Here is a 10,678-nt window from a genome sequence, read left to right on the forward strand (position 1 = left end):
GGAACCTCGGATTACGAGCACAATTCGTTCAGGAAGTGGGCTCGTATTCCAAAACACTCGTAAATCAAAGTACATTTTCCCATAAGAAATAATGGACATTAAAATTATTAACCCAATTAACCCTTGAAGTCACAAACTGATGGCCGAACATTTTCTTTCAGGATTTTCTGGTAGAGCAAGAATTCATGGTGTGGCTAATAAAATTTAAGTCAGCTTCCCACCGTTCCTCAGTTTCACAGTTCATTTATGATTTAGCAAGGGAGCAATTACTTACGTTTTCACATAGGGACTGGCAGCTTTTTTCCCAGTTAATAAATGAAATCACCACTTAAACACTGCAACTGAATTTACTCAGGTTATCTTTGTGTAATATTAAAATGTGTTCAATGCTTTGAATAGTTGAATAAAAGTGTAACATATAAATATATAAAAGGAGGGGGATAGTTTTTTACAGCACTGTATATACATTACTTAGTTTTTAGAGAAATGACATATTTGGTTGAACACCCTGTCTGATACAATAAAAAGTAAACAGTGCTTCAAGAGCTATGAAATATGATTTTCCTACTCGATGCAGTTTTCATTCGACGAGAAGTACACAAGAGACAATATTTTAATGTGTTTAAATCAAAAGTACATTTATTAAATCTCTTTTTGTGAGGACGTTGTTATACATGACAGATTCTAATTCAAAACATACATAAGTTAATGAAGCTGTGTTAAACAGTACAGAAGTGAAAAAGGTTCTGAAGGCTCACATGACCAATCCTCCACCCATTATCTCCAACCTCTGTGGAAGGAAGAACAGAAAATGTATCGCTAGAATGTCACTGTATACACAATATGCACAATTTAAAAATATTATATCCTGCTTATTTAAATACCTGTGGGGATTCAATAAAGGCAAGCCAATCAGACGAATGCGTTGGGAGGAGACCCATTGACTGACACTTGTAGATGGCCAGCGCTGATCCGAGCAAGTTGCCGATGAGGTACACCAACCCCTGGAGCCACTGCTGACTCGAACTCTCCAGCAGTTTAAAGGCTGAAAAGCAGAAAGATTAAATTCAGGCCCGTTTGCTTGGGTACTGCATTGCATCCTATTAAGATCAATGTAGCTCTGAAATAGACAGGAAGAAGATTTTTAAGGATGTAGATGTTCTCTTCAGTCCTTTCAAAAGTTGACCGGCTGATCTGGTTATGATTAAATTCATCTAGTACGAGGGGTGAGGAGTCAAAAATTATCCGCACCCTAAATGTTGTTCTTAAAATTAACTTTCAGAAAAGATAAATACATCATATTTGTTTGTTGTAATAATCACTTTTTTTCAATACAATTTGTCCATCTGTTAACAAGCTCGTACATGTTTTAGGCTGAGCTGCGATCCACGGATGTACTGCTGTCTTCACTTCGTCATCAGAATCTTCAGTGAATCATAATTTTCGTACAGCTGCTTTCAAGGGACCAAACAGGTGAAAGTCCAATGATGCAAGATCAGGACTTTAGGGAGGATGCTTTAACACCTCAAAACCAATTTTTGCAGAGTGTCGACAGTGTGGGAAGAAGTGTGAGGAAGTTTGTCATCAGCCGTGAACATACGGCTCCTTGTGCAACCTTTTGTGCAAACTTCTGTGCATGCTGCCCTTCTTTTATGCAAATCACAAGTGGGGTATCTGTTTTTGCAGCACTGATAAGACAGTGCAGCCAACGGATGGTTTAATATAACCGGAGTGCGGAACATTTTTTGCTCAACCTCGCTAAAAAAAAGAAAAAAAAAAAGAAGAAAATGTGACTCATACTTATGGTACTTATACTTATAATACGTGTCAATCTTTCAGCTCCAAAATACGAAAGGGCAAGCTCAGAGTATCAAATATCTCTATATTTTAGGACAAGCTGAAAGAAAACACAGTAAATCTCTTCATGCCTGTTTAACAACGCACGTGTATTCGTTGAGCTGTGAAAATCCGTGAATTCTTCTTTTTCTTCTACTTCTCACATTTTTTTTTAGAGATGGCAGCTATCTTTTGGTAACACACCCCTCCTTCCTGTTCAAGGATCAAGTCTGGCATGACTGCCTCTTGCTGAACTTAATCTGTAACGCTGAAAAGTCAAGATTTGCGAGATCTCGCAAACATTTTGTAAGATCTCGCAAATCTTGACTCTGTCCTGTTTTTTTTTCTTCTCCAGTTTTTTTTTTTTCATTTGGAAGTCCTATTCCCCCCCCAAAAAAAAAAAAAATTTTTCCACCCACGTGCTATGTACTGTTTTAGGGGCTGCTAATAAAGCTAGCGATCATGTTTTGGAGTTTTGCATTAATTGCAATGAAGGTTTACTCACTTGCGGACAACGACATGAGTGCCTGGATGGGCCTCCACGCCATCATACACACCATCATAATGGGGAAGATGGAAATGGTGTTGCCAGACATGTACATGATAAACAGATTCATGGGGATTTGCTTCAGAGGGCCGAGCGCGACATCCCAGCATCTCTATACACAAAAACAACACGCAAATAAAAACATCAAGTTCATTTGAAGGCAAGAGAAATTGCAAAAAACAAGCAAATGATAAACATTTCAACTATGAAAAATACCAGAGCTCTCAGGGAACATTTCACTTTGAAAATAATGCATGGATTTTCACATTTCTTATTCCTAAGCTATATTTTACACAGTATAAATATCATAAAGACTCCTGTGCTCAGCTATAGTCTAAACAACTTAACAATTGTACTGTAGATTTGTTTAACCAGGTTGGTAGGAGGATGTGTATTAAATGTTGCTTCATATACTTCATACAGTGTGTACTGCAATGCTTCTGTTGAAATTACTGTCATGAAGTTTTACCTTCTCGACCAGGTTGCGGTCTGCTTCCTGCACGCTGGTGTCAGGGACCGGTTTATCCGAGTATCCTACAGGGTACATGACTTCTCCATCCTTAAGCTGCCTGTCTCCTCGGGTCCTGTGCAGAAGAAGAGACGACAGACATGTCTCTACGTGGCAATCCTTTTTTTTAAGTGGCTGTAAAATTCTCGAAGACATATCCAGAGTGAAATATGGTTTATTCAAGCACAGAAACAACAGGGCAAGGGCAGAAACGCTCCGGTAAATATGCTCAACGTTTCCTTTCACAAGGTGGTGATATGAGCTACTAAAAACGTTTGGTTCAGAGCATTTCATTTCCAACCCAACTGCATTCCGGTCTAAGTGAAGTAATGACGATGTATCAAGGCTTTCGAACATGTTCAGCTGGAGCTTCATCAAACTGCTCAGACATTTCGGGCAGTTTAAGGCAAAAGTTGACGCAAGAAGAAGGGGTCAGCTTTCCTGGTTTGTTTCTCGCTATAGCGCCCCTAGCTGCAACTCTAAGACTTGCACTCGAGTCATTTTAGGATTTTTTTGGGTGACACATTCGCCTCGTGTAGCTCCAAGTGCCTGCGTTCAAATGGAATTGTAATGCTCGGATAAAATGATGTTACACTAAAAGGAGAGATCTTTATCTTAGTGTCAGAGTGCTTTAAAACCCAGTGAACAAAAACGACAACACCATGACCAATTAGACAAAAAACGTGTATTATACAAAAACTAAACAAAAAAGGTGCACCAAAATCAACAACGAAAACAATACTACTTTCGCCCTATAAAAGAGCCCTCAGAGCTGTGTCAAACTTTTTTTTAGGAAACACTCTTTCCTAAACGGATAGAGGCAGTTTATCTTAACCAGTCTACTCAAGAGGGACGATAAATTCGAAAAGAAAATCTCAAGGAAGTCCATCTGGATTCAGGGATAAATCCACATAAGAACAAAAAGAAAAAAACACCACTACAACTTTAAACACTTCTTATCTACGACAATTTGCTTTCGTTCCGTGAAGATACTTACACTTCAACTTCTAAAATCTAAAACACTGACTATACAGAGTGCTGTTTTGATGAGGAAAATATAGACTCGTACACGGTTTTTCACATCAGGGCGGCGGGATCGTTTCCGAGAACACTAGACCACAAAGTCTGGTTCATTTTGTTCAGTGAGAACACAATCGTTCCACACTCGGGAACCATGTCATAGCTAGTAAAGAAGAGAGGCACACGAGAGAATTGCTCTTGACATCTTATGGCATAGAGAGAGATAAAAATTTCAAAAACCAACTAGTTGCATACTGCCATCTGCTGTATCGGAGGGTGAAAACACGCAAGAGTAACCGTGCCCAAAGAAAAATGAAAGAGAAACTGTAAAGAGAACTGAAACCCTTAATTGCTTATTCTAAAGCTGAGTAATTGTGAGTAAATTATAACATAAAAGTACAAAAAACAAAAAAAAAAAATTTTCACCGAGATACAAACATTGATGATCTCCCTTTCAACTAATGAGTCCTTAGTGTAGTTGGTTTCACTATTCCTCTGATTTTACACTCTTGTGATTAATAAAGCTTACGATTTTAGGACTCACCTGGTGCTGGCCAGACTCAGCTCCAGAGCCCATTTCATCCTCTTTGCTCCTGTTGTTTTAGTAGACAAAGCTCCTCCCTGTCCGCCCGGTGATGCCATGGCTCTGATTACTAATGAACAACAACAACAAAAAAAAACTTGTAAAATATTCACACGATCTAGAAAAAGCTCTAAAGGTTAGATAGACAGTTAGACACCAAAGTTCACCAGTTGATGTCAGATAGCACAAGTAGCGTAACTTTAAAGTTCCCACATCACAGCAAGGAATCTCCTCCATATCAACATCAAGAATGGTTTAGTATTATTTGGCATGCTTTTACTGGCTCTTGATGTTGATATGAGTTTCCTAAATTACCCACCGCACTGCAGTACCTCTGCATCAACGTCTCTACTAATTTAATACACTTGCAGAATAAAAGACAGTGTGGGAATTTTTTTTTTTAAAAGATCCAACTGCAAAACCTGACTTATAAGTAAAACCCTTTTTCAGTTCCACCATGCTTATGTTCACATTCAGCATTGTGTAAACACTCGCTTGTGTATTAGAGGTTTATCTTGAAGCTTGGATGTAGTGCCGACTAGACGACACATCACAGCTGGAACGTCTCTGTCTGTCTGGTTCCTGAGCTGAATCATAATGTTAAGATATTATAAACACTGACAAGTGCTGTTTCTCATGAAACCTTTCAGCAGAATGTGTGTGTGTGTGTGTGTGTGTGTGTGTGTGTGTGTGTGTGTGTGTCTGTGTGAGTGAGAAAGAGAGAATGCAAGTGGGAATTTTAAACCTAATTACAACATTTAAAATAAAAAAACTTTTAGAATGTATCCATTGAAATTTAAAGACATCGTTAGAAACAGTGTGAGCTAGAAAATCCAGAAGAGTGGAACTTAAAATTAAAAACAACATATAGGTAGTCCTCGACTTACAAACAAGTTTAGTTCCAGGAGCACGTTTGTAAGTCATATTTGTTCTTAAATCCGACAAAATGGGTCTCATACACCTCTGAAACCTTTGAATATACATTGTAAAGCCTATCAATCCACTTGACTAAATCTCTTTCCACTTTCCCAACACTGCCATCAGGTGGCCAAAAACTGTTACCGCGCCTAAGGAAATGAATCTCACAAGTGTTGTCTCTGTGCCTTTAAATCGTGAAGGGAATCCCAGATGACATTTTGTCTCAGAGCTATTTTCCACTGTATTGGACTGGATTATAGATTAAGAATTATAGGATTATTCACCATCAGGACACTCTTTTTCTATAATAGTGATCCGGGACTGATTCCTTGAAAACGGTGAGGCCGACACATTTCACCTGCACCAGCACCCACCCCCCTGCCCACACACACACACACACACACACACAAAATATACCGGACATTTTATAAATTCACTTACACGATGGAAATATTGTATATAATAGTAAATATTAGTATCTGGTTCACTGGAGTGTCTAGTTTTTGTACAATACACGTGATTTATTTCTGTAATTGAAACAGAACCCATTCTGTACCTAGGATCGCGGTCTGTTTATATCTGCGGAAATTCATAACTCAATTGATTCCCAAGTTGAGGACTTACTGTACTGCGATAAAATATCCCTGATATGATAAGATCACAATACCTAGGTGCTGATTCAAATAAAATAAAAATTACTGTTCTATATTTATAAAATGCATATTCTACATTCTTTTTCCCAGTTTTCTTACAATTAAAAAAAGTTTAACAATTAATTAAATGTAGCCTGTTCCTTTAAGCATTTAACCATCTTCAAATACAAGAGTTTAACATCTAACGAGCAGCACGTACCTCTGTTAATATATGTTATTATTATTTCTAAACAAACGGCAAATAATTCACTACTAACACATGGGATAAAACTGTGCAAATAGTTCAGAGCGCGTAGGATTACAAAGAAATGGTGATGTTTTACCTACTCAAATGCTTCCAAAGTATCAAAACTCATCTTGAGTCTGGAGCTAAAGGCAGATTGGAGGCTTTTAACATGTACATAATTTTTTTATTTATAATTTAATGTTATAAAAATGCATTTCTGTTTTGCCGCTCGGAAGCTTCTGCACAGAATGCTAATTGGCAATTTTTTTAAAAATTAATTGATTTTGCAGTCAGTGAATCGTAGGGCTGGGCGATATAGCTGAAAACTGTATCACGATAACAGTGTTTCATATCGGTCGATATCGATAATTATTAATATTTTTATGACCCATTTAAAATAAGGACCAGGAGAACAATATATTACATTTAAACATTTTGATTTTAAACTTAACCTTCCTCTGATTATAGTCCCCTCAGTTATTAAGACAGAAATGTCAATAACCATGGAAAACTCAAATAATTAAAATGTAAACGCAAGTCTAAAGTCACAATGAACACTTAATTATCTCTTAACATTTAAGTTACAAAATGAAAGAAAATGTAAGAAATGCTTAATAAAGTGTAATAAAATAAGTGCATTATCTGCTTTTGAAGAGAAATCCTGCAGACCAGCATGAGACAACGACATGGCGCAACCAAACGTGATACTGTTACATGATTGACGTTAGTGTATCACTCCCTACGTTGCTAGGTTTCCTGAGAGCGATTGCCTTTGTTAATGCAACTGTCACGGGCAACCGGAAGCGGACCAAAAGACTAGCGGTTAGCCCTTGTAGCGTGGATGGTAAATCCAAACGCGGAAATAGCGTGAACAGGCAGGATAACCACGCGAGTCATTGTAAGAACTCTCTCACACCAAGAGCAAGAGTTTACACAATTATACCCGCTGTTGCGGGAGAGAGGTTGATTTTACGGCAGCTGTTTACGGGAGTGTAGTCCAGTGCGGGCAATGCTTTGTGGGTAATGCAGTCCAATGTGCGTGAAGGCGGAAATGTGAGATGAGCTGGAATAAAGAGCCTGAACCTGTTTTCTTTTAGTAGTTTTTGGTTTGATTTAAGGACGGAATCCACCTGGAAGTGTGTAATATCGCCTGACAACGCAGAAAATAAAAGAATGGACATTCATCGACTCGTTTGTCTTTCCCATCACTGCATGGGCATGAATTGATGGGCTGTTGCGCTGCCGCGAGAAACGACAAAATAAAGCGGAGAAGCTAACACCGCGTTCTAGCAACACACACTCAATCAGAAATTGGACCCAAAATCACATAAGATACGGCGAAGCGTCGGAAACAGCATGGGCAGACTCAATGACTGAGCAATGTAAAGCGCCATCTTGTCTTCTTTTATACTTCCTGAATTGCGACCGTACTACTTCAGGGTCCTACTGCCGGTCGTGGAGCGAGTGTGTACGACAGCAACCAAACTAGCTTCGCGACCTCTGTTTTCTTCTGACAAAGAATAAAAATTATCGAACGTTTTATCGAACACATTTTTATTGATATCGATCACGTGTCTATCGCGATACATATCGTTATCGTTTTATCGTCCAGCCCTAGTGAATCGTCACGCAAAAGACATGTAATTCATAACTGAATCGATTGTTTTAAACCCCCCTCCCTTTAACGTGTACATTAGTGATGGGAATTTTGAATCATTTTACTGACTCGGGTTATCAAAATGAACGAATCTTTTTTTGTGTCATTTAGTTCATTTTGTTCTTTTAATCAGAAATAAAATAAAGTGTTACATTTTCAATAAACAGACCCCCAATACGTCTACATACACACATTTTGGCTATAGTTCCAGTTATGTAAATATGACAATGCAGCTAAGGACATATTATAATAAACAGAATGAGTAGCTCACCTCTTATATCTTCTAGTCTTCAACCTTTTCTATTGCACTGCATAGAGTCTATGGGACTAACGTGACAAAAGAACGAACGATGCGGACCGAAAAGACTCAAAGGTAACGACTCATTTCTGTTTCCTGTACATAACCTATGGAGGTTTTGCAATGCTTTGCGCATGCGCGCCCAGTAGAAAATAAATAAATCACTCTCCGAGACGACGCGTTCTTTTGAGTCAAGTTAAAGATTCATAAACGACTCATCACTATTGTACCTGAAACCTGAAAATCACACAAGCTATGCTCTGAAAGACTGCAGGATGTACAGTACCTAGTGGCCAAAAACAAATAAAAATATCTGGACTAAGGCCAGGAAGATGGTAAAGGACCTCAGCTATCCCAACAATGGACTGTTCTCTCTGTTGCTCTGTTACAGAGAGATTGAGAAGGAGCTTCTTCCCGCAGGCCATAAGGTCTATCAACCACAACACAATACAGGACTAATATCATCTCTTTTACATCCAACACTGACTGGGCATTCATGGCCACTATGGACACATTCATGCACACTTTTTGCACTATATACTTATACTTTCATTATGGACCAGTGCACAAATCACTTTAATAATAAGACACTTTAAGAAGTCACTTTATGCATATTTGCACACCTCAACCATTTTCACATTTCTTATATGGACAAATTTCTATTTTCTTCTTTTATATTTCTATATTATATATATTTTGTTTTTATTTGTACAGTATATTTTTATTTTATTTCATTTTACTTAGCACAGTATATTTTACTAGTTAATCTCAATAGATTTATAGAGTTAAAGTCTTTCAGGATGGATTGTTCCTTTAAATCTATAGAGTAAATCAATATTTAGCTGTTAGCTTCTTTAAGAACACGTTAAAGCCTGCAACTAATCTCTCCGGATTTCAGACGTTTCTGCAGGATTATAATATATATATATATATATATATATATATATATATATATATATATTGTCTCTTAATAAATATATCGATTATTATACACTAATATTTATATATTATTACATTAATATCCTGCTCTCCGTAGTGCAGCTTCTGGGATTAGCAACTAGCTAATGCTAGCGTTACGGTTTACGAAGATAAGAAGAAATAACAATAAAAAAACATAAATACCTTATAATAGCAATAGAATCTTCGTATACAGGTTTATTATCACTCTCTGCATAAATTTAACGTTATTTTTTAGTATTTAAAGCCTAAAACAGCGGCGTCTAGTGCTCTGTCCTTAACCAGTCTAGCATAAGGGGTTGCCAGATCTATGTCAAATACACATATGAAACATTAAACTTGTTTGTATTTCACCTCCAGCAGCAGGCACGTGCACACATAGAGATCAAAGGGGGCTTGAGCACCTGCCCTTTTTATTCTTGGAGAAAAAGTGCCCTTTTTATTCTTGGAGAAAAAGTGCCCTTTTTATTCTTGGAGAAAAAGTGCCCTTTTTTTCTGGGGTGCTTTTTATTTTATTTTAAATAATATATATTCCTGTTTGTGCACAGCTTCCCTGTCAAACAAATATATTTATTAAAGAATAGTATATTTAAATATCAGGCAAGGAGTTCTGAAGCGAACAAAAATGTTTTCAAAACATGCACATTGTGGAATGGTTTCCTTTGCTGCTCTATAAACCTAGTGAATACTAAGGAGACTATGGTTTCTGTGTGAACTGATTATTTTGTAGACATCTTTTGAAAATTAAACAATTGCATGAGTTTGAGGAAGATAAAATTAACTTTTTAAATTATTTTTTTTAAAAAGGAAGTCAGTGTTGCGTTAATATATATACTTTTTTGTTTAAAAACAGAAAAAATACGTAATTATGAGAAGTGCCCTTTATTTCACTTGTGCCCCTGCCCCTCAAAGTCTGTTCACGTCCCTGTCCAGCAGTGACTCTTACTCATCGTGGACAACGCGGAAGAATATCCCAGGAGACTTAAGGAGGGTGCCAATACATTGCAGGGCACACACACATACACACTCAATCAACACCAATAATTTTTGGCCTGCCCATGTACCTGGAGGAAACCAACCAAGTACAGTGAGAACATGCACACAGAACCCATGGCAGAAGTCGAACCCTCAACCTAAAGGTGTGAGGTGACAGTGCTGACCCCTAAGATAATATAAGATAAATCTTTATTAGTCCCACAAGTGGGAAATGTGTTAAGCCACTGTACCGCCTCTAGCAGTGATTATAAGTGCATAATCATTGTACCGGCTGAATGTGTAAACACTTATAGTTAATATAATGTGTGCAACATGGTAAATCATTCATTGTCTACACTCAATCACTCATTGTCTATACCGCTTTATCATGTATACAGGGGCGTGGGGGCCTGGAGACTTCCGGGGTGTACCATGTATGGGGTGCCAATCCTTCGCATGGCATACATACACACATTTTCACCCGCTCCTCTGCACACTCA

The 10,678-nt window shown here is 37.8% G+C and overlaps 1 protein-coding gene across 1 annotated transcript; it reads right to left on the reverse strand.

Annotated features, from left to right (window-relative positions):
- Positions 1-611: 611 nt before the first annotated feature.
- On the reverse strand, positions 612-9,510 carry emc4 (ER membrane protein complex subunit 4). The gene is made up of 6 exons (XM_053479390.1): positions 9,369-9,510; positions 4,456-4,564; positions 2,853-2,967; positions 2,342-2,495; positions 885-1,045; positions 612-790 (listed from the first exon to the last, which is right to left on the reverse strand). The coding sequence occupies exons 2-6, from the start codon at positions 4,551-4,553 to the stop codon at positions 755-757; spliced, it is 564 nt and encodes a 187-aa protein (XP_053335365.1). The 5' UTR covers positions 4,554-4,564; positions 9,369-9,510; the 3' UTR covers positions 612-754.
- Positions 9,511-10,678: the final 1,168 nt, after the last annotated feature.

Source organism: Clarias gariepinus, chromosome 20, assembly GCF_024256425.1.
Source record: "Clarias gariepinus isolate MV-2021 ecotype Netherlands chromosome 20, CGAR_prim_01v2, whole genome shotgun sequence".
NCBI classification, from domain to species: domain Eukaryota; kingdom Metazoa; phylum Chordata; class Actinopteri; order Siluriformes; family Clariidae; genus Clarias; species Clarias gariepinus.